The sequence below is a fragment of the Stenella coeruleoalba genome, assembly GCF_951394435.1.
Source record: "Stenella coeruleoalba genome assembly, chromosome: 20".
NCBI classification, from domain to species: Eukaryota; Metazoa; Chordata; class Mammalia; order Artiodactyla; family Delphinidae; genus Stenella; species Stenella coeruleoalba.
This window is the reverse complement of record NC_137166.1, coordinates 28,235,270-28,259,446: the sequence shown is the minus strand read 5'-3', so window position 1 is coordinate 28,259,446 and position 24,177 is coordinate 28,235,270. Positions and strand designations below refer to the sequence as shown.

Here is a 24,177-nt window from a genome sequence, read left to right as displayed (position 1 = left end):
TGTGGGGGACTGGAGGACAGAGGAGGAGTAGACTATGATCCCGGGGTTACTCTCATACATGGTGGGTACCACACGAATGTTTTGGTCTAGGCGTTTCTTTGATTCTGTGTTTTTCCCCTTGTTTCCCCATTAATTGTCCACTCATCCTGGGAAACAGGCTATTCTGCAGGGACAGCAGCATGGAACATGGTTAGGAGCATGGTCCAAATCTGCAACTTTCTAGCTCCTGGGCAAGGGATTTAACCTCTCTGTGCCTCATTTCCTGTCTGTGAGAAGGAAACGATGAATCCATCAATATCCTTAGAACATGCTTGCAGATATCATTGATGGGTGTGGGAGTGACGTGAGCTGTGGCTGCAGAGAAATGCAGCCAGTGCCCAAACCACTTCCCAGCAGAGGGTGGTGGGGCATGGGGTGCCAGAATAAACTTCCCAGTCCCTCAGTATCCCACCCTGAACCCCCGCTGGTGTCTCCCACTGGCCGCAGTTCATAAAGGTCAGTCTTTTGAGAACAGCGTGGAGAAGGGTGAAGAGAGGACCCAGAGGGATAAAGGAGAAAGACCAGCACCACCTACCTCACAGTGTGAGAGGATTATAGGAGCATCAGCTGTAAAGCCCTTGGGACAGCATTGTGCACGATGCTGCAGCAGCTGCTATTATTATCATTATTATTCATTTAGTCACTCATTGGAACCCCTGTGCCCAGGGAGGTCTTGCTTCCTGGTGCAGACCAACTCTCAGGAGCAGGACTTTTCTGGAAACTATGGATTCAGGGGAGCCTATGACTACCCTGAATTGCACATATAAGATCGTCTGTGCATTTTTCTGGAGTGTGGAGCTATCATCAGATTCTCAAAGAAACCCAAATCCCAGCAGAGGGTGAGAATTAAGCCTGGTTTTCCCAGCTGCCCCAGGTCTCTGACTCTCAGCTCCTTTCCAGCTGAGGTGGCGATGCCCTGACACCAGCCCACGGCCTCTGCAACCCACTCCCTGGGCTGTGAGAAGCAGACAACGGCCAACTGAGCATTCTCACCCTGCCTCTTGTCCACAGCACAGGGGACAAGCGCGCAGTGGGGAACTGGGCCTTCATGGACCAGGTGGCTGCCCTGACCTGGGTCCAGGAGAACATCGGGTTCTTTGGTGGGGACCCACACTGCGTGACCATGTTCAGCGAGTCAGCAGGAGCTATAAGTGTTCCAGCCTTGTGAGTTCTTCTCTTTGGGACTTGAAGGAACCTCGGTGTCACCTCATTTTTGAGGTGACAAAAATGAGGACAAGGAGTCATACACGTCTAATGGCTGCTTTCATGTTGAACAAACACTTATAAACACATTGCCTCCCTCGAGCCTCACAAATACATCGTGAGTTAGGGGCTCAGTCTCATTTCAAGGACGGGGGGTGAAGGAGCTAGCACTCCCATGGCAGAATGCTTGACCTCCAAGTTCATGAGGAACCTGGGGCTCGGAGAGGTTAGAAAACTTGCCCAAACCTTCGCAGCTAGTCCTTGAAACCCCCAAACCAGGACTTTTTCCCCTCTAAGTTTAGAGCTCTTAAGAAGGCTTCCTGTGAAGTTTTCTTTAAAGAAGGGCTGGGTTTTGTGTGTGATAGGTGGGGAGCCCCCTGAATAACTTTTCCTGGGTCTCCTGTGTTCTCTCTCCAGATTCTGTCCCCCATGGCCAAAGGCTTATTCCACAGAGCCATCATGGAGAGTGGGGTGGCCATCATCCCTTACCTGAAGGCCCCTGATTACGAGAGGAATGATGATGTAGGTATATTGTTAACTCTTCTCCAGCTTCCTCTCCTTGGTCAGGAGAGAAATGTGCTCAGGTGTCCATAGACCATGTGCTTGGCTGTCCTTACTGACCATGACCAAAGGATCTGATGTTGGCCCAAGGTGACCCTTGTTGCTCCATGGAAGGGCTGGTTCAATAGGAGATGGGTCCAGGTATGCAATTCACTACTGCTGGTGTGCATGACTGTGTATGTGTGTGTGCATGTGTGTGTGTGTATAAGCATATGTGTAATAGTTCTTACATCTTATCCATTACTCTTTGCTTGTGATATATAATTCAGTCCTCTGTATTATGTACGGCTTTTCTCCTGTACTAAATCTACTCCACCTAGAGTACTATGTTAAGAAAGATTCTGAGGTTGTTTCCAGCTCAGTGTGAAATAATGCTGTGACTGATAAATGCTGTCTGGCATGAGATTGTGAGGGGGAAGTGAGGCATATGCCCTAGATATTTGTCATCTATCATCTTGTCTTAGTGCTGTACCAGATAAGAGGACCTAGAGACCAAGGTCTCTATATCTTTCATGTCCCAGCATAATGTCTGGTGTATATTAGGTGATTATAAATGTTTGCTGAATGAATGAGTTCACGAATGAGCTGATTCATTCAATGAATATTAATTAAGCCCTGGACTGTGGAGCCATCTCCTGGGTATTATTCACTTTAGTGGTGCATTTTCTTAAACACCTTGTAGAAAATAACAACTTACACCAAGAGTGGGAACATGGAGTTATAATATGGTAAAAAAAAAAAATACCCTCAATACACAGGGAATATTGATTTTGGTAACATGAAATATCAAGCTTTTTTTAGTTTGTGCATTCGCCACACACATATTGAGTGTTCATTGTTTTCCCTGTTCTATTTTAAGACCCATGGGTTTATAAGTGGAGAAGACATATACTACCTTGAGAAGACTATAACCTTTTTATGGCAAGGATTTTTAACCTGGAATCCATGGAGAGTTGGAGAGGTGGTCCTAGAACTCCTACAGTTGTATGGAGACTCTATGTTTGTGCATTTTCCAGAGAGAAGGTCTGTAGCTTCCATTGGATTCTCAGAGCATCCGTGACTCCCAGAAGAGTAAGGACCACCACTCTCAAGGGACAAGTTCTACACATGTGGGAAGTCCAATGACAGGGCAAGAAGGAGTTTAGCGAAGAGCTGGGTAGAGGAGGTGAGGACACTTGGAGTAACAGGAGATTAGAAGAGGAAGGGGCTCATGGAGGCTGCAATCGTCTAAAAGAATATCCTGGAAAAGATGGGACTTGGGCCTCAAAGAATGAATGGGATTGGTGTAGAGATAGAAAAAGGATGCTCAGGGCATGTTCAGATGTTCCAGGCTGGGGTGGGGCTGGAGCAGAGCTGATAAGCTGAGATCGATCCAGCTCTGGTGATTGCTAAAGATGACAAGGAGGGTCAGGCAAGAGCATAAGGATGATGCAGTGCCAACCTGTCCTCAGTGTGTGCATTCCATTATGGGCACATGGGGGTGGGGAGAGGCAGCAGGGTGGACTTCATATAGAAAGCACCAGCCTGGGGCTGGATTGAGGACATTTTCCAACTTTCATTTTCCTGGAGGCTTTCAGTCCTATGCGCTGACCTGTTCCTTCTCTGGAAATAGTTGCAGATGGTTGCAGATATTTGTGCTTGCAACGTGTCAGACTCCGTGGCCCTGCTACAGTGCCTGTGGGCAAAATCCTCCAAGGAGTTGCTGAGCATCAACAAGGTGAAGAGGGAGGGGAGAGTTTGGGGACAGTGTTACCCTTTGAATGGAGTGGTAGACAAATCCTACCACTCTCTTATTTAGTTTGATTTGGGACTTGGACAGATGGGGTTTGGGGATTCATAATAACGGCTGTAAAAAAGCAATGTGGCGTATAGAACCCTTATAGGTAATTTAAGGACATTGACAAGCCAGGGTGCTGCTTAGCTTGGATAAGACCCAACAAAATACAAAGGTTGTCTCTATATCATTGAAGGCATCTCACTGGGAAGAGAGACCACAGTTGCTCCACAGGCCACTAGAAACTAAAGTCCAGATCAAGAGCTGGAAGCTGAGAAGCCATTTTGGCTTGAGATGACCAAGAACTTTCTAAAAACTCAGCTGTCTGAAAAAGGACCGGCTCCTTTAGAAGGCAGTGAGATACCCACCTCTGTAGGTATGCAAGCAGGGTCTCCATGACTGCTGACAAATTTCAATCACTGGATGATTCATTGGACTGGATGATCTTTTATGTCTAATCTTCCAATCTTGAGACCCTCTGGTAGTCCTTGAGAGAATGAGGTCCTTACCTGTTCGATTCTAACATTTGTTAGATAGTTATTTGGCATGGATTGAGAATCTGCTGTGAATTTTACTAGGGTCCAGGAAATGGGTAATAAGTTCTTGACCCAGTGTAGTGTGAAAGCTCTCTTGTGTGCTCCCTTCTACACCCAGTCGCAGAACAGAGACCTAAAAAGAAATCATGAATAGAGCCAGGTGTTGCTTCCTAAGACCCAAGAAATATCCGTCCAGACCCAAGGCCCAGGGCTGAGGAAGACGCCTCAGGAAGATGCTCACACCAACCCACACTACCCTGGCCATCCCCTCCCCTCACCACTCTGCCCATTGCATTTGGCTGCTGGTTCCACACTTGAGCATGCATCAGACTCACCTGGAGGGCTGTTTGCTGGGCTGCACCCCCCAGAGTTTTGTATTCAGCAGGTCTGGGATGGGACATGAGAATTTGCATTTCTAACAAGTTCCCAGGCGATGCTGACGCTGCTGGTCCAGGAGCCATGCTCTGAGAACCGTTGTGCAGGGGTGTTATATTTCTTAGGTTATTACTGTTATTATCCCTATTTAGCAGATGAGGAAATTAAGGCCCAGAAAAGGTGAGCCCCTTTGCCTAAATGAATGGCAGAGCTGGCCAGGCAGCACTGATGTGTTGGGATTGGCCAAGAGTGGCTTATTTTTCCCTTCTTAATGCCCTTTGCTATAGTGGGTTGGCCCAGCTCGGCTAGGGTGTGGGGACAGCAGATTTTGTGAAGAGAAACAGCTGCCGATTTTTCTCTTCTTCCTTATTTCAGAAAACCAAGTCTTTCACTCGAGTGGTTGATGGCTTTTTCTTTCCTCATGACCCTTTAGACCTATTGGCTCAAAAATCATTTAAGCCAGTTCCTTCTATCATTGGAGTCAATAACCCCGAGTGTGGCTTCCTGCTGCCCATGGTAAGAATTCCTGCTGTGCCTCCTTCTGCTCCCTCAGCAGTGAGGCAGCTGTTTGCTTCACACTGGGTACTCCCAGAGATTTCACCCAGTTATGAGGGCTGGAGCCCATCACCCAAGTACGCAGCTTGGGTGTACTTCTCATCTTTCCTCTCTCTGAAGGAAGAGAACTGTGGATTGGGGGCAGCTGTAGCAAGTGTCCACCCTGCTCCTCGTATAGGTTTAAAGAAACAACTCTACAAAAGAATAAGAGAGGATTGGACCCATTTGAACTTTGTTCAAAACATTACAAATGATTGTTTCAAATAAGCACTGCTACTACCTCAAAGGTGAAACTCATACAGGTTTAGAAAACTTCAGTCCTTTACACTCTCATGTCCAGCCTTGGTTCTGGTATTTGATTTCCAAGAACGCTCTCTAAGGCAGTGCAAGTTGCAAAATTATTGAATTGTTTCATTCATTCAACAAGTATGAACCAAGCATTTACTCTGTGCCCTGCACTCATAAAAAACCAGCATTCGGCAGTGAGCAAGTCACATGGTTCCTGCTTTTTTCCAGCTTACATTCTCAAGGGGAGAGACGGGTGACATGTAAGAGTGAAAGGATGGTTTCAGAGAGTCTAAGTGCTAGGAAGGACATAGACTGGGAAGAGGAGGCTTCTTTAGGGAGGGAAGCAGGGGTCAGGAAAGGCTTCTCTGAGGAGGGATCATTTGAGCTGAGGCCTGAATGCTGAGTAGGAGCCATGATTTCTTGACCCTGTAGTTTGAGAAGACCCTCCCCTTTCAAAATAAGCTTTTCGTCTGTCCTCAGAAGAGGAGAGTGCTCAATTCTTAATATATCAAAGCTCATTTCTGCAGACCAACCTCTACCTTGCAAGCTGGGGGAAGTGCGGTTATGAAATACTGAAGTTTGTCGAGTTACAAGGCTAGTTGGTGACACGTTAGAATCAGAATCAGAACCCTGAGTTCACTGAGCTGTTAAAGGCATGTTCTGGTAATTATTAATTTGACACATAGAGCAATGTTTTGGGGTAAATAGGGTTGGGGATTTTTTCCCTCGTTGTAAATGAGGCAACTGAGTCACAGGCTGTGGCTTAAGTTAGGTCTTTTAATGCTTTCTGGATCTGTGCTAGAAAAAGGAAGGCAGCCACTACTGATAATAGCCATGCCACCATAACCACTGTGACTGAGTGCCTTCCATAAGCCAAGTGCATGTTGTCTGTGCAACTTGCAAACAGGCATTATTATCCCCATTTTGCAGCTAAAGAAACTGAGACTAATGTGACTCTTAGCTAGAGAGGAGACAGCAGTGTATAGATTTTGTGTATTTAGGCTCTGCCTGTAAATGCTGAGTTCTCTGTTTATCTGCTGTGTGACCTTTAGGGAGCTCCCTAACCTCTCTGAACCTCTGTTCCCTCATCTATGAAATAGGGCTAATGTTATTACCCACCTCACAGGTACACATCAGGTAGCCTGGCATATAGTCTAAGTGCTCAGTAAATGTTAGATATTGGAATTATTCAAGTGGGAGACCAGAACTTGGTGCCCAGGTCTGCATGCACAAGAGGCTGCATGGGTACTGTCATTCTGTGTGACCTTTGCTGGTTGTTTGAGACCATAGGAAATCTCCAAAAACCAATCCTAGCTCCTGAACGTACATAGAGGGTTCTTGTAGTTAAAATGTACTTGTGGATTATTTCAATGACTCTGGGAGAAGACAGATATGTTTAAATATCTGTCATGACTCGTTACCCCAAGACTTTCAGCAGAAAATATACCAGAGAAATTCATTTGACAAGTGAATACTACTTCTGCCCCCTCATGTTTTTAAGCTGTGATATTGGCTAGGGAAGGGTCATTTTAAAAACAATTGCTCGTAGCTCTTACTCTGTACCAAGCAGCCCCTGTGGTTTTAACCATCCTCTCTGCAGCCTCACTAAGCTGCCTGCCCCTGACAACTGCTGGCTTCTGAGACTCTAATGACAGAGGTCTTTAGAAAGAGAGCAGTAAATAAACCACTAGTTTTGAGATTTTCAACCTCTCTTTTAACTTGCTGTTGAAGCCAAGTGGTGGCCTGTATTAGTTTCCTAGGGCTGCCATAACAAAATAACACAGACTAGTGGCTTAAATGACAGAAATTTATTTTCTCAATGTTCTAGAGGCTAGAAGTCCAAGATCAAGGTGCTAGCAGGTTTGGTTTCCTCTGAGGCCGCCCTCCTTGGCTTGCGGGTGGCCGCCTTCTTGCTGTGTCCTCACAAGGTCTTTCCTATGCGTGCGCACCCCTGGAGTCTCTGCACGTCCAAATTTCCTCTTCTTATAAGGACATCAATCGGACTGGATTAGGGCCTACCCTACCGTCCTCATTTTAGCTTAAAGACCTCTTTAAAGACCCTCTCTCCATATACAGTCACATTCTGGGTGTTCAACATAGGAATTTGGTAGGGGACGCACTCAGTCCATAACATGGCCTTCCACAGGGCAGCCACTCAGCTCCCACAAGACTGCAGGTATGACAGGGAATGGCTGCCTCTTATCAAATGTGAGGAGAAGGAACTTCGTTGCTCAACCAACCCACTGAGGCAGCTCCTTACACATGGACCCCTGGGGGCTGAAAGGGTTCCTGCTCTTGCCAGCCTCCCCTCTGAAAGGCGGGTGTCTGGGCCCTCAGGGAGACCAGTTTCCCTTCTGATGACCTGCTGTGCTCACAGAGGGGCCACCTGCTTCTTTCCACAGAAGGAGTTTCCTGAGATCCTCGGGGGCTCCAACAAGTCCCTCGCCCTGCAGTTGATACACTCAATCCTGGTAAGTGAGCCTGACTCTCCAAGATCCATTCATTTCACAAACCTCCTTGGGTCACACACAGGGGTAGCTCTGGGGGTACAGATCTTCCTCATTCGTTCATTTAGTAGATCTTTACTAAGCAGAGTTCTGCAATCCCTTATCCACAATCTCAACATCCAAATCACACTGACAACCCAAAGGTTTCTTGTAACTCACATGGCAGCCAAAATTGACCTAGACCGATACGTAGCCATTGGTCTTTATTGTTGCTATATGTTCATTCACTTTATCCCACCATATGTTTCTCTGTGGGCATATTAATGTGGGGGCTGGGGTGCTGCCCCGTCCCCCCACCCCTGAACATATCACATAATATGCAGCATATGTACTGAATTACCTGTCTACGAACGGAAAAGCTCTGAATTCTGAAAACCACCTGGGACTAGGGACCCATATTCACTACATACCTGCATACCAGCCAGGCACTGTACTAGGTTCTAGCAATACCAAGGACCATTACTCACTCACTCCCTGCACTAGGGATATAGAGACATATTTATCCTAGACACTAGGATATAGAGATGGATTTCTTTCCTTCCTTCCTTTCTTCTTTCCATAAACATTTATTCAGTGTGTATTTTGTGGCAGATTCATTTCATTCATTTTTTATTGAACAAACGTTTCTTATGCATCCACATGCCCCAGAACTTCCCGAGGCACTAGGTGCAGTGATAAGCAGGCACTCCCCCTGCACTTGAGGGACTTAGAGACTGTTACGGTGGATGGACATGACCGGGCACTTTGGTACGGTGCTGTACACACCAGAGCAGAGATGTGTTCGAGGCCCTGTGGTGTCCGCAGGAGGGAGCAGGTGGCTTCCTCGGGGAGGAAGGCTTTGGAGGATGAATTAAGTTTGTCTGGTTAATGGAGGAGCAGGACTCAGGGGAGCCAGAGGAGCTGAGAGGACCAGTTAGGAGCAGAGAAGTGTAAGGAGATCAGTGGAAGAGGCTGGCTGCAGCAGGGGAGGATGCTGGCAGCTGTTTCATGCTATGGAAGGAATAGAAAGTTTATTCTGGGGGCTGGAAACAGAAAAAGAGAAGCATGCTTTGACTTCCACTTTAGAAATAGCCCTATGGCTGCAGAGTGGCCCAGACTGAAGGCAAGGGATCCATCAGGTACTAAGGCTTAGAGGGGATGTTTGGTGAGTCTTGGTTGTCTGGTGATGAGTGTTGAGATGAAGATTTCAGATATTTAAAATATGTTAGACAGAGGAATTTCTCAGGCTGGATTGGAGATGGCCTCATGGAGGAGGAGGCCATTGATCTGGGCCTTAGCGAAGGGGAACATTTGAGCAGGAGGGCATTTCAAGAGGAGAAGGTATCTTGAGCTAGGTCCCAGCAGGTGAGAAGTAGGGTGTGTGGGAAGCTGCAGGAGGACCAGAAAGGCATGCAGTCTCTCTTCCTCCCAGTAGCAAGGCAGGAAGTACTTTCCAAATGGTAAGTAGTTTTCTCATGCAGAAGCCATAGTTTTGCTCCAGAACCCTAGGGATCTGCACTGTGACTGCCCAGCTGGGGCTCGCCAGAGGCTCCACATGGCATATGTACCCCCATTGGATACCTCAAGCACCAAGGTGTCTGCTGGTCCTATGGGCCATGCAGGGGAACTTGCACCAGAACCTGGACCTGCTGCAGAGCCCTCACTTGCTCTGGGCCTGATTAAAAGCAGTCGGCCTTCAGAGGACCCAGTGAATGTGTCCCAGCAGCATTCCCTGGCGTGGTATACGCTGCCTCCAAATCCCAAAGAAACCTACGAAGGGCTGTGCCTCTGTCTTAGTGTTAGGGGGTTGAGGTGCAGTAACTTTTCCCCGTGTTCCCCAGAGCACCAGACTCCCAAGAACATCACCAATGTGGCAGACCTTGAACCTTTATGATGTTTCCCTTCCATCCTCTGGCATTTGTGCTGGGGCCACATTGAAGGACTGAAGACTGGGGGGCAGCCTGGTGTCAGGTCAAAAAAGCATGGGATGGGGCTTCCCTGGTAGCGCAGTGGTTGAGAGTCCACCTGCCGATGCAGGGGACGTGGGTTCGTGCCCCGGTCCGGGAAGATCCCACATGCCGCAGAGTGGCTGGGCCCGTGAGCCATGGCCGCTGAGCCTGCGCGTCTGGAGCCTGTGCTCCGCAACGGGAGAGGCCACAATGGTGAGAAGCCCACGTACCACAAAAAAAAACAAAAAGCACGGGATGCTCTGTTAAAGGACTTGGCAATGGGTTTCAGAACAGAACTGAAGGCCTGCTCTGTGCCAGGCAGCATGCTTTTCTTTTTGTATCTTGTGTGATCCTCTGAACAACAATTGTTGTTGAACAACAACAACAATAAATAAACAACAATTTTTTTTTTCATAGAAGAGGTAACTCCAAGAGACCAACTCGCTTAGATCAAAGAATAAAGGTCTGGAGACAGTACTGGTACCAGGAGCAGGGCCAGCCTCAGGAGTGTGCAACCTGTGTAGTTCAAAGGGCCTCATGCTTAGAAGAGTCCTTTACTTGGTTGAATGTGCTGTTGTCGCTACCTTGAAATTCTTAGAGTTTTTGAACAAGGACCTCACATTTTTCACTTTGCACTGGGCCGCACAAACAACTTAGCCGGATCTGCCCAGGGGTGGCTGTTTCTGAAATATTTCAGAGAGGCGTGCATACTGTGATTAGAGAATGAGATTTGGATGCAGATAGACTTGTGAAGGAATCATGGGTCTACCACTTTGGACAAACCACTTAACCTCTCTAAACCTCAGTTCCCTCACCTGTCAAATGGGGTTGATTTTGATACTTGCATCATAGGGTCACCGCATGGATTAAATGAGACAATGCATGTAAAGCACTTAGAATTTTGCCTGCAAAGGCAAATGTTTGACTGTTGTTGCTGTGTGTTGGCTATTGCTGTTGACCTAGATCTCTTGCAACCATGATGTTTTACAGCACATCCCTGTCCAGTATTTATACCTTGTGGCTAATGAATATTTCTACAACAAACACTCTCTGATTGATATACGAAATCGCTTCCTGGATTTGCTTGGAGATGTGTTCTTTGTGATCCCTGAGCTGGTCACAGCTCAATATCACAGAGGTGAGTCTCCTAGCACCGCTCCTCCTGCAAGGCTGGTGGCTGCAGGGATCCCTGTTGCCTGCTGACTGTCTACCTGCTCTGCCCTTCTGTTCCTTTGATGAGAGGGAGTTCCCAAGGCTGTCTGGGATATAGCCCTGCATGCTGACCTTTGCAGTTCCCCTGCCTTTCAGAGTTCAGGAATGTTGATCAGTCCTTGTTGTTTATATTCCTTCCCCTTCTTCAGGACCATGTAGGAAAGTTCTACCCCTCCATATTTTCTGGGGCCTGGACCCCACTTTCCTTCCTCTTCGGAAGTGTCTTCCCAAATATCTTAACTCTAAGCAGTAGTGGAGCAATCAGAAAGAGAAGGTTACTCGTGGGGAAGCAAACCTGCCCTTCTTTCTTTTTAAACAATTTTTATTTTTATTTATTTTTTAAATTGAAGTGTAGTTGATTTACAAAGTTGTGCAAATTTCTGCTGTACAGCAAAGTGATTCAGATATATATATGTGTGTATATATATTCTTTTTAATATTCTCTTCCATTATGGTTTATCACAGGATATTGAATATACTTCCCTGTGCTATACAGTAGGACCTTGTTGTTTATCTGTTCTATATATAATAGTTTGCATCTGCTAACCCCAAACTCCCACTCCATCCCTCCCCACCCCCCTCCCACTTGGCAACCACATGTCTATTCTCTATGTCTGAGTCTGTTTGTTTCATAGATAAGTTCATTTGTTGTCATATTTTAGATACCACATATAAGTAGAATCTCATATGGTATTTGTCTTTCTCTTTCTGACTTTCTTCACTTAGTATGATAATATCTAGGTCCATTCATGTTGCTGAAAATGGCATTATTTCATTCTTTTTATGGCTGAGTAATATATATATATATATATATATGTATTTATATATATATATATATATATATATATATATATACACCCCCTACATCTTGTTTATCCATTCATCTGTCGATGGACATTTAGATTGTTTCCATGTTTTGGCTATTGTGAATAGTGCTGCTATGAACATAGGGGTGCATGTATCTTTTTGAATTATAGTTTTGTCCAGATATAAGCCCAGGTGTGGGATTGCTGGATCATATGCCAACTTTATTTTTAGGTTTTGTTTTGTTTTGTTTTTTTGCGGTACACGTGCCTCTCACTGTTGTGGCCTCTCCCGTTGTGGAGCACAGGCTCCGGACACGCAGGCTCAGCGGCCATGGTTCATGGGCCCAGCCGCTTCGTGGCATGTGGGATCCTCCAGGACCGGGACACAAACCCGCATCCCCTGCATCGGCAGGCAGACTCTCAACCACTGCGCCACCAGGGAAGACCTATTTTTAGTTTTTTGAGGAAATTCCATACTGTTTTCCATAGTGGCTGCACCAACTTATATTCTCACCAACAGTGTAAGAGGGTTCCCTTTTCTCCACACCCTTTCCAGCATTTGTTATTTGTAGACTTTTTAATGATGGCCATTCTGACCGGTGTGAAATGGTATCCCATTGTAGTTTTGATTTGCATTTCTTTAATAATTAGTGATGCTGAGCATCTTTTCATGTGCCTGTTGGCCATGAGTATGTCTTTTTGGAGAAATGTCTATTTAGGTCTTCTACCCATTTTTTGATTGGGTTGTTTGTTTTTTTTGTTGTTGTTGTTGAATTATATTAACTGTTTGTTTATTTTGGAAATAAAGCCCTTGTCAGTCGCATCATTTGCAAACATTTTATCCAAGTCCATAGGTAGTCTTCTTGTTTTGTTTATGGTTTCCTTTGCTGTACAAAAGCTTGTAAATTTGATTAGGTCCCATTCGTTTATTTTTGCTTTTATTTCCATTCCCTTGGGAGACTGACCTAAGAAAACATTGTTTCAATTTATGTCAGAGAATGTTTTGCCTATGTTGTCTTCTAGAAGTTTTATGGTGTCATGTCTTATATTTAAATCTTTAAGCCATTTTGAGTTTATTTTTTTGTATGGTGTGAGGGTGTGTTCTAACTTCTTTGATTTACATGTGGCTATCCAGCTTTCTCAATGCCACTTGCTGAAGAGACTGTCTTTAAGATCTCAGAATGCAGGGATTACAGAACGAATGGATTAAAAAAAAGTAATCCAACTATATGCTTTCTACAAGACACTCTCTTTAGAATCAAAGATACAAATAGGTTGGAAGTGAAAGGATGGCAAAAGATACATTCCATGCAAACAGTAACCAAAAGAGAGTTGTAGTGGCAATACTTAAATCAGACAAAATAGACTTTAAGGCTAAATAGTTACAGAGAAATTGTTACAGACTAAAAGAGACAGAGAAGCACATTATATAAGGATAAAATAGTGAATCCATCAAGAAGATATAGCAATTAAAAACCCAGATGTACCTTACAACAGAGCCCCAAAATATATGAAGCAAAAAATGACAGAATCAAAGGGAGAAACAGACAGTTTTACATTAATGGTTGGAGACTTCAACCCCACTTTCAATACTAGAACAACTATACAAAAGATAGACAAGGAAATACAAAACGTGAACAATACTATAAACCAACTACATCAAACAGAAACATAAAGAACACTTCACCTAACAACAGCAGATTGCATATTCTTCTCAAGTACACATGGAACATCCTCAGCTATAGACCATATACTGGACCACAAAACAAGTCTCAGTAACTTTTAAAAAGATGTAAATCATACAGAGTGTCTTTTCCAACCACAGTGGAATGAAGTTAGAAATCAATAACGAAAGGAAATCTGGAGAATTCACAAATGTTTATAAATTAAATGGCACTTTTTTATAGTTTAGAAAATTGTGGCAAAATATGCATAACAAAAATTTTTACCATTTTAATAATTTTTAAGTGTACAGTTCAGTGGAATTAAAGTTCATTCACATTATTGTGCAACCATACCACTGTCCATCCATCTCCAGAACATTTTCATCATCCCAAATTGAAACTCTGTACCCATTAAAAAATAACTCCACACTCCTTCTGTCTCTATGAATTTGACTATTCTAGGCACTTCATATAAGTTGAATCATATAATATTTGTCCTTCTGTATCTGGCTTAATTCACTTGGCGTAATGCCTTTAAAGTTCATCCATGTTGTATCATGTATCAGAATTTCATTCTTTTCTAAGACTGAATAATATTCTATGGTATGTATATAACACATTTTGTTTATCCTTTCGGCCATCAGTGGACATTTGGGCTGTTTCCACCTTTGGTTGTTGTGAATAATGCTTCCATGAACATTGGTATACAAATATCAGTTCAAGTTGTGGCTTTCACTTCTTGGGGTGCATACCCAGAGGTGTAATTGCTGGATCATATGGTTATTCTATGTTTAATTTTTTGAGGAACTGTTCTATTGTTTTCCACAGTGGCTGCACCATTTTACATTGTGCATTTATAATGCACAGGGTTCCAAGTTTTCCACATTTTTTTTTCACATTTTTACCAACACTTGTTATTATCATTTTTAAGTAATAGCCATTGTAATAGGTGTGAAATGGTATCTTATTGTGGTTATGATTTGCATTTCCCTAAGAATTAGTGATGTTGATATCGAATATCTTTTCATGTGCTTATTACCCATTTGTATATATTCTTTGGAGAAATGTTTATTCAAGTTCTTTGCCTATTTTTGAATTTAGCTGGTTTTTGTGTTGTTGTTACTGAGTTTTAGGAGTTCTTTACATACTCTAGATATATTAATCTTTTATCAGATAAATGATTTGCAAACATTTTCTCCCATTCTGTGGATTGCCTTATTATTTTGTTGATAGTGTGCTTTGCTACAAAATAGTTTTTAACAATAAACTCTTAAATAATCAATAGGTCAAAGAAGAAATCACAGGGAAAATCAGAACATACTTTGAGATGAATGAAAACAAAACCACAAGATTCTGAAACTTATGGGGCATGGTGAAAGCAGTGCTTAGAGAGAAATTTATAGCTGTAAGTGCATACATTAAAAAGCAAAAAAGGGCTTCCCTGGTGGCACAGTAGTTGAGAATATGCCTGCTAATGCAGGGGACACGGGTTCGAGCCCTGGTCTGGGAGGATCCCACATGCCATGGAGCAACTGGGCCCATGAGCCACAACTACTGAGCCTGCGTGTCTGGAGCCTGTGCTCCCCAACAAGAGAAGCCACGATAGTGAGAGGCCCACGCACCACGATGAAGAGTGGCCCCCGCTTGCCACAACTAGAGACAGCCCTCGCACAGAAGCGAAGACCCAACACTGCAAAAATAAAAATAAATAAATAATAAACTCCTACCCCTAACATCTTAAAAAAAAAAAAAAAGCAAAAACAATCTCAAATCAATAACCCAACCTTCCACCTTAAGTAACTAGAAAAATAAGAGCAAAGTAAATCCAACCAGAAGGAAGAATATAATAAAGATAAGAGCAGAGATAAATGAAATAGAGTATAAAATCAATAGAGAGAATGGATGAATATAAAATTTGGTTCTTTGAAAAACAACAGAGACTTCCCTGGTGGCGCAGTGGTTAAGAATCTGCCTGCCAATGCAGGGGACACAGGTTTGATCCCTGGTGCAGGAAGATCCCACGTGCTGTGGAGCAGCTAAGCCCATGTGCCACAACTACTGAAGCCTGCACACCTAGAGCCCATGCTCTGCAATGAGAAGCTACCACAATGAAAAGCCCACGCACCACAACGAAGAGTAGCCCTTGCTCGCTGCCACAACTAGAGAAAGCCTGCGTGCAGCAGTAAATACCCAATGCAGCCAAAGATAAAAGTAAGTTAATTAATTTAAAAAATAAAAATAAAAGAGTGTTTATTGAAAAAAAAGAAAAACAACGAAATTGACAAACTTTTAATCAGACTGACCAAGAAAGAAGACTCAAATTAGAAATGAAAGTGGGTGCATTACTACAGACGTTACAGAAATAAAAAGGATTATTATGAACGGGTGTATGGCAACAAATTAGGTAGATGAAATTGAGAAATTCCTAGAAACACAAAAACTACAAAAACCAATTCAAGAAGAAATAGAAAGTCTGAATATACCTATGACAAAAGAAATTATTGAATCAGTAAGCAAAACCCTACCAACAAAGGAAATCCCAGGACCAGTTGTCTTCACTGGTGAATTCTAGCAAACATTTAAAGAATTAAAACCAATCCTTCTCAACCCTTTCAAAAAAGTGAAAGAGGAGGGAATACTTCGTAACTCGTCCTGTGAGACCAGTAGTACCCTGATAGTAAAGCCAGACAAAGACATCACAAGAAAAGAAAACTATAGACCAATATCCCATATGAGCCTAGTTGCAAAAATCCTCAACAAAATCCTAGCTACTGAATCTAGCATATTAAAAGGATTGTATACCATAATCAATTGGGATTTATCCCAGGAATATAAGCATGGTTCAATATATGAAAATCAATCAATATAATATACCTGGCCTTCCCTGGTGGTGCAGTGGTTGGGAGTCCGCCTGCTGATGCAGGGGACACGGGTTCGTGCCCCGGTCCGGGAAGATCCCACATGCCGAGGAGCGGCTGGGCCCGTGAGCCATGGCCGCTGAGCCTGCGCGTCCGGAGCCTGTGCTCTGCAACGTGAGAGGCCACAACAGTGAGAGGCCCGTGTACCGCAAAAAATATATATATATATACCTTATTAATAGAATACAGGAAAAAACACACAATTATCTTATTAGATGCTGAAAAAGCATTTGACAAAATTCAACACACATTCATGATGAAGACACTCAACAAACTAAGAATACACAGGACCTTGTTCAAACTGATAAAGGACTTATGTGAAAAACCCACAGCTGATATCTTACTTAGTGGTGAAAGACTGAAATCTTTCCCTAAGATCAGGAACAAGATAAAGATGTTTCCTCCCACCATTTCTATTCAAGTTCTAGCGAGGACAAATTAAAAGGAATCTAAATTGGAAAGAAAGAAGCAAAACTGTCTCTATTCACAGATGGCATGATATTATGTGTAGAAAATTCTAAAGAATCCACAAAAAACCATGAGAGTTAATAAATTCAAAGTTTCAGGATACAAGATCAGCATACAAAAGTCAGTTTTATTTCTACACACTAGCAGTGAACAATCAAAAAATGAAATTAAGAGAACAACTTCATTTAGAATAGCATTAGCATCAAAAAGAATAAATTACTTAGAAATTAATATAACCAAGGAGGTACAAGATACGTGCACTGAAAATTATAAAACATTGCTGAAAGAAATGAAAGAATAAATGGTTTGGAAGATTTAGATTTAAGATGGCAATACTCCCAAATTTAATGCAATTCCCATCAAAATTCTGACTTCCTTTTTTGCAGAAATGGACAAGCTGATCCTAAAATTCATATGGAATTTCAGGGGACCCAGAATAGCCAAAATAATCTTGAAAAAGAACAAAGCTGGAAGACTCATATTTACTGATTTTAAAACTCACTTACTACAAGGCAATGGTAATCAAGGTGGTGTGCTACTGGCATAAGAATAGACAAACAGATCAATGTCCAGAAATAAACCTATATATATCTATGGTCAATTGATTTACACAAGGCTGCCAGACTATTCAATGGGGAAAAAATAGTCTTTTCAACAAATTGTGCTGGGACAACTGAATAACACATGCAAAAGAAGGAAATTGAGCCCTACCCTCACACCATAATCAAAAATTAACTCAAAATGGTTATTTGTAGTGAGGTGGATGGACCTAGAGACTGTCATACAGAGTGAAGTTAAGTCAGAAAGAGAAAAACAAATACTGTATGCTAAAACATATATATGGAATCTAAAAAAAATGGTTCTGAAGAACCTAGGGGCAGGACAGGAATAAAGACACAGACATAGAGAATGGACTTGAGGACATGGGGAGGGGGAAGGGTAAGCTGGAACGAAGTGAGAGTATGGCATGGACTTATATATACTACCAAATGTAAAATAGATAGCTAGTGGGAAGCAGCAGCATAGCACAGGGAGATCAGCTCGGTGCTTTGTGACCACCTAGAAGGGTGGGATAGGGAGGGTGGGAGGGAGACGCAAGAGGAAGGAGATATGGGAATATATGTGTATGTATAGCTGATTCACTTTGTTATAAAGCAGAAACTAACACACCATTGTAAAGCAATTATACTCCAATAAAGATGTTAAAAAAATAATTAACTCAAAATGGATCAGAGACCTAAATGTAAGAGATGAAACTGTAAACCTCTTAGAAGAAAACAGAGTACATTTCTATGACCTCAGATTTGGCAATGGATTCTTAGATATAACACCAAAAATATAAACAAAAAAGAAAAAAATTGGACTTTATCAAAATTAAAAATTATTGTGCATTAAAGGACAATATAAAGAAAGTGAAAAGACAACCCACAGAATGGGAGAAAATATTTGCAAATCATATATCTGATAAGGGTCTATTATTCAGAATATATAAAGAACTCTTACAAGTAAACAAACAAACAAACAAAAGGCCCAAACAACTCAAATAAAAAGTGGGCAAAGGATTGAATGGACATTTTTCCAAAGAAGATATACAAATGGCTAATAAGCACATGAAAAGATGATCAACATCATTTGTTATTAAAGAAATGAACATCATAACTACGAGATACCACTTCACATCCACTAGAGTAGCTACAATAAGCAAACAAACAAAAATCAACAACAACAAATCCAGAAAATAACATGTTGTTGAGAATGTGGAGAAATTGGAACACTCATATACTGCTGATGGGAATGTAAAATGGTGCACCCGTTGTAGAAAACAGTTCGGCTGTTCCTCAAAAAGTTAAACGTAGAAGTATCAACAACCCAGCAAATACACTCCTAAGCAACTATACTCCAATAAAAATTTTTTTAAAATAGGTGGTCAAACAAAAATCTTACATGAGTGTTCATAGCAGCCTTATTGTAACCAAAAAGAAGTAACAACCCAAATGTTCATAATTGGTGAATAGATAAACAAAAGGTGGTGTATATATATACAATGGATTATAATTTAGCCATGAAATATTGATACGTGCTACAATACGGATGAACCCTGGAAAAACTGCTAAGTGGAAGAAGCCCATAAAAGGCTATATGTTGTGTGATTCTATTTATGTGAAATGTCCAGAGTAGGCAAATCTATAGCACCATAAAATTCCCAAGGGTAAGGGGAGGGGTGAGTGAGGGAATGACTGCTTGAATGGGTCTGGGTTTCTGTCTGAGGTGATGAAAATGTTCTGGACCTAGATAGTGGTGATGGTTGCACAACATTCTGCACGTACTAAAAGCCACTGAATTATACACTTTGAAATTGTTAAAATGCTGACTTTTATGTTGGTGGATTTTTAAAAATTACTGTGAAGAAAATGCAAAAGCAAGCCACAAACTGGAAGAAAATATTCACAATACAAATCTGACAAAAAAATCATATCCAGAATAGAAGAACTCTTACAGTTCAGTAGTGAAAAGACAAATAATCCAATTACAAATGTGTAAAAGGCTTGAAAAGACACTTCACTAAAGAGGATGAATGAAAGCAAAATGCACATGAAAAGGTGCTCGACATTGTCATCAGGGAAATGCAAAATGAAACCAAAATGAGGCAACCATTTACACCTGCTAAAATGGCTAATATTAAAAACTCAAACCATATACCAAAAAGTATTGCCAAGGATGTGGAATGTTCAGAACTTCTGGTGGGAATGTGAAGTGGTTACAATCACCCTGGAAAACTGTAAGTTTCTTATAGACATACACCTACCCTGTTACTCAACCACAGAAAAGACTTGTATATGGATATCCACAGCAGCTTTAATCATAATAGCCCAAAATTGGAAAGAGCCCAAAATGTCTATCGTCAGATGAATGGATAAGTAATTTATGGTATATTCATGCAGTAGCTTACTACTTGGTGATTAGGAGTCAATTACTGATACAGGCAAAACATGGATGAACCTCAAAAGCATTATGCTGAGCAAAAGAAGCCGGATACAAAAGAGTACATTTTGTGTTATTCCATACAGAGTTCAAGAACAAGCAAAATTAATCAATTGTGATAGGAATAAAAACTTTGGTTTTCTCTTGGTAGAGTGACTAGAAGGAGATACAAGGGAACTTCTGGGGTGATGGAAATGCTCTGTATCCTGCTTGGGGTGGTATTTACATGAACGTGCATGCATTTGTAAAAACTCATCAAAATGTACACTTAAAATCTGTGCTTTTTATGGTCCATACATGATACTTCTATTAAAAGAGAAAATGAGAGGAAAGGAAGCAGAGATAATAAGGCAAGTTCACTGTAAGGCTTGCTAGAAGGAATTTAGAGAAATAAGCCAGTAACTGGAGGGGAAGTTGAGACCAAGAGTATGTATTGATATGTTTGTGTGTGCTTCTGTGTGTGTGTGCCCATATGTGTGTGCATATGTGTGTGCACACGTGTGTGTGCTTTAATGAGAGACTTTGTAAGCATGTTTGCTACTGATGGTGATGATCCAATAGAGAAAAACTGATGATGCAGAGAAAGAGGGGAAATTACAGAGCAAAGACCTTTAGAAGAGAGGTGAAGAAACATAGGATGCAGCAGAGCATCTTGGTAGCAGGAAATAATTTTGTTCTGTTTTTCCCAGACAGTTGAACCAGGGTCAAACAAAGGAAGTCACAAGGAGGTAGATCTCGGATCAGTATAAAGGGTTTTTTTTTGAGAAGTAGTACTGTTGCCCTCTCAGGCCACCCTGAGGGGTAGTGAGTTCTGTCTCCAGGGGCACGAGGGCCACTGTAGCAGGAAACACTAGCCTCACATTGTCTCTGGGCTGTTCCACCCACGAGTCTGTGGATCCCAGACTAGATGGATGGAAATGCAGGGCCAGCCCCTACTGCCCCCTGCATGCATGCCTGCCACAAACCCTTCCTACCTTTCTGCAGATGCTGGTGCACCTGTCTACTTCTATGAGTTTCAGCGTCGGCCCCAGTGCTTAAAGGATAAGAAGCCACCTTTTGTCAAAGCTGATCACACTGATGAAATCCGCTTTGTCTTTGGACGTGCCTTCCTGAAGGGCGACATTGTCATGTCTGGTAAGAAACTGGCTTCAGGGGCTCCTGCTCTTGCAGGAGCACGAGCTTGGGACGAGTTGGGGAGAAGATGAGAATCTCCATTGTTAGCGCGAAGCCTCACCAACCGCAACACTATGCAGGGGCTGGGAGGACCGGCCTGGTGGTTTACAGACACAACCTTTCGCTGGAGAATGTCTCCACTCGTAGTTTTAGAAAAAGAGGCCATGAAAAAGAGGGGCCAACATTTGCTTGATGAGTGTTTTTCTCTGGACTAAAGCCTATAGGGGTGGGCACTTGGGGGCACTCATGCAATCTGATTTTTTTTGAAAAAAAAAAAAAACCCACTTACTTCCTTCTCTTTGACATCTGGTCTCACCCTCCCTGCCCTTCCCAGAGCTCCCGTGAGGCTACCACTCAGGGCTTTCAAAGGCAAGAACCACATTTTTCATAATTGCAGCTGAAAGTTGTCTGGATCCAGGTGATCTAATGTAAATGCTTGTGAACTGTTTCTGGTGAGGTTAGCTCATTTATTCCTGAATTTATGACCTGTTCAGTGCCTAAAATAATAAGCCAATCAGATGAGGTGATCAAAATTTAAAAAACCATAAGAACTACACACAGGAGTTATGACTAAACTATTTAGTTAAAAAATTGCACAGTGTAGGCTCTTAACCAGTTCATGCTAGCCTCTCCGTGAAAAGGACAGAACCTCTCCTCTAGAGTGTGTCTGTGCGGTGCGGTTTGTTCATTGTTTTATTTATTCTTTCTTATCTTATAATGCCAATACTAACAGAACTACCTCCTAGGTTGTCATAAGGATTAAATGAAACAATTCTCATAAATCATATGGTGAGTGCTTAAGAAATATTACTATTATTATTACTCAGTAACCATCACTGAACCTGTACTATGTGATGGGCACATGGACTCTCAAAAATGGAAAAAATGAACAACATATGTATGTATCAAAGGGTTAAATTCCTTGGTATCTAAAGAACTCATAAAATCAATGAGAAAAACACAACCCAGTCAAAAACTGGGTAACAGATATAAATAGTTTATGGAAAGGGAAACGTGGCTTTTAAACATAAAAATCCATTCAACCTCGCTCATAGCAAAGAGGATTAAAAACTAACCTTGACCAAGGACTCATTTTTCATAGATCAAGGTTGAGAAGAACATTTTACATAATGTATTTGAGCAGGTGGGGGAAAATTGATAACCTCATATGTCAATGGAAAACTCTATCAAAATTTAAAATGCGTGTAGTTTTTAGCCCAGCAATTCAACTTCTGGAATTTTTTATGCAATTAGACTTCCACATGTGCAAAAATATACACACACAAACACACACTAAAACATTGCTTTTACGAGCAAAAGATTGAAAAAAATGTCAAGACCCATCAATACAGTACTGGATACATGAATTATATACTTACATATATATATTTATGTATTGTATATTTATAGAGCAACAAAGAACAGTAAATGGAAGGTTTATAGGCAGCAATATGGAACTAACTCCTGGATACAATTTTAGTGAAAGAGAAAGATGTATAATGTGTGTCCACTGTAGCATCAAGTGTGTTAAAAGTGTCTGCTTAAACCCTCATGCACGTCTAGACTCCTTCGGAAGTTCCCTCAAGAATGTGGTAACAATGGTTGCCTCTGAGGCTGGTAACTGGGTGACTAGAGGGAAGAGATGGAGAAACTTACTTTCATTAGATATACTTCCTGCATTTTGAACTTTGTGCTTTAAGCAGTGTTACATTTTCAAATAAAGAAGTACAATAATTGATTGATTGATCGAGAGAGAGAGGTGTCTCTGTCCCCAAGGAACTTGCAGTCCCGTGGAAAGGGCAGGAAGAGTGTTGGATGGTCAGGGAAGATGTGTGTTCAGCCTCCACCATTTGGAACCATGATTCTTCAGGCAAGTCAGTATCTGCAAATACGCAATGAGTGCAGTGAAACAGCTGAGCAGGAACATGATGCTATATTGGGCTAACTTTGCTCGGAATGGGTAAGTGAACCTCCCAGCATCCTCTGTAACCAGGTGTTTGAGGCTGAAAATCTCTCACTTCCAGGAATCCTAATGGGGAAGGCCTGCCCCTGTGGCCGGCCTACGATCAGACCGAGGAATACTTACAGCTGGACTTGAACATGAGCGTGGGACAGAGACTGAAAGAGCTGGAGCTGGAGTTTTGGACGGACACCCTCCCCCTGATGATGTCCTCTTCCAGAACGCTCCTTGCTTCTCTTTCTTTCTTAACCTTCCTTTCTCTGCTCCTGCCTTTCATTTTCTCTTTTGCTCCTATCTTTGTGTGATTCTGGTTTTCCTTCTCCTTCTGCGGTTTCTCCCACAATCATTAGCTTCATCTGTGTTTAGCTACTTTACGGAGTCAACTGCTTTAGCTGATGTTTTGGGAACTTGGGGATGATCCTTAAAGAATTATTTTCAACGTCAAAAAATGCAATTTGGGGCTTCCCTGTGGCGCAGTGGTTGAGAGTCCGCCTGCCTATGCAGGGTACATGGGTTCATGCCCCGGTCCGGGAAGATCTCACATGCCGCGGAGCGGCTGAGCCCGTGAGCCATGGCCGCTGAGCCTGCGCATCCGGAGCCTGTGCTCCACAACGGGAGAGGCCACAACACTGAGAGGCCCAAGTACCAAAAAAAAAAAAAAAAAAAAAAAAAAACAACGCAATTTGCCTTGGAAAGCTACCAGATTTCTTCAATAAATCTGCAGGAGGGCTGGCCTATTAGTTGGCATCATAATGATCTTGTTACTCATATAAAATAAAATAAGAATGCAAAATATGTACAGGGAGCAGAATTTAATTATGGGCTGAAAACTCTCCCCCTCTACCCCAGCATCCAAGATGAAGTGAACTTTCTAACATGTCTTGGTGTGTGTTACCTGAATTATGTGTCCTCCAACCCCCATCTAGGTGGGTTTTAGCCACGAACCAAGCATGGATGTCCCGAACATCACTGCCTTGAACTGGCTCTCTTCTCTGGCTCAGGAGTTATGTCGGGGAGAGGGACACACCAGAGACCCTGCTCAGAAATGGAAAACAGACGTCCTCCAAGTTCTGGAATGCAGAAGTCAAACACCAGGCAGCAAGTTCAGTCAGAGATTTCCAAGAAGAAGGGATGTTTTACTGATGGGGTGGAGACTAATCCATCATTCAATAAATCTACGTTGGGTGCCTGATATGTACCAGCAATAGCCCTACTGGGGTTACAACAG

General features: G+C 42.5%; 1 protein-coding gene across 1 annotated transcript in view; it reads left to right on the top strand.

Moving 5' to 3' along the window:
- CES5A (carboxylesterase 5A) overlaps positions 1-23,430 on the top strand; it is a 39,046-nt gene extending 15,616 nt beyond the window's left edge. The window contains 10 exon segments of the mRNA XM_079906269.1: positions 1,051-1,190; positions 1,193-1,203; positions 1,660-1,764; positions 3,416-3,520; positions 4,864-5,004; positions 7,734-7,802; positions 10,757-10,904; positions 20,801-20,950; positions 22,895-22,949; positions 23,014-23,430. Of these exon segments, the coding sequence (XP_079762395.1) occupies positions 1,051-1,190; positions 1,193-1,203; positions 1,660-1,764; positions 3,416-3,520; positions 4,864-5,004; positions 7,734-7,802; positions 10,757-10,904; positions 20,801-20,950; positions 22,895-22,949; positions 23,014-23,254 (1,165 nt within the window). The 3' untranslated portion in view covers positions 23,255-23,430.
- Positions 23,431-24,177: the final 747 nt, after the last annotated feature.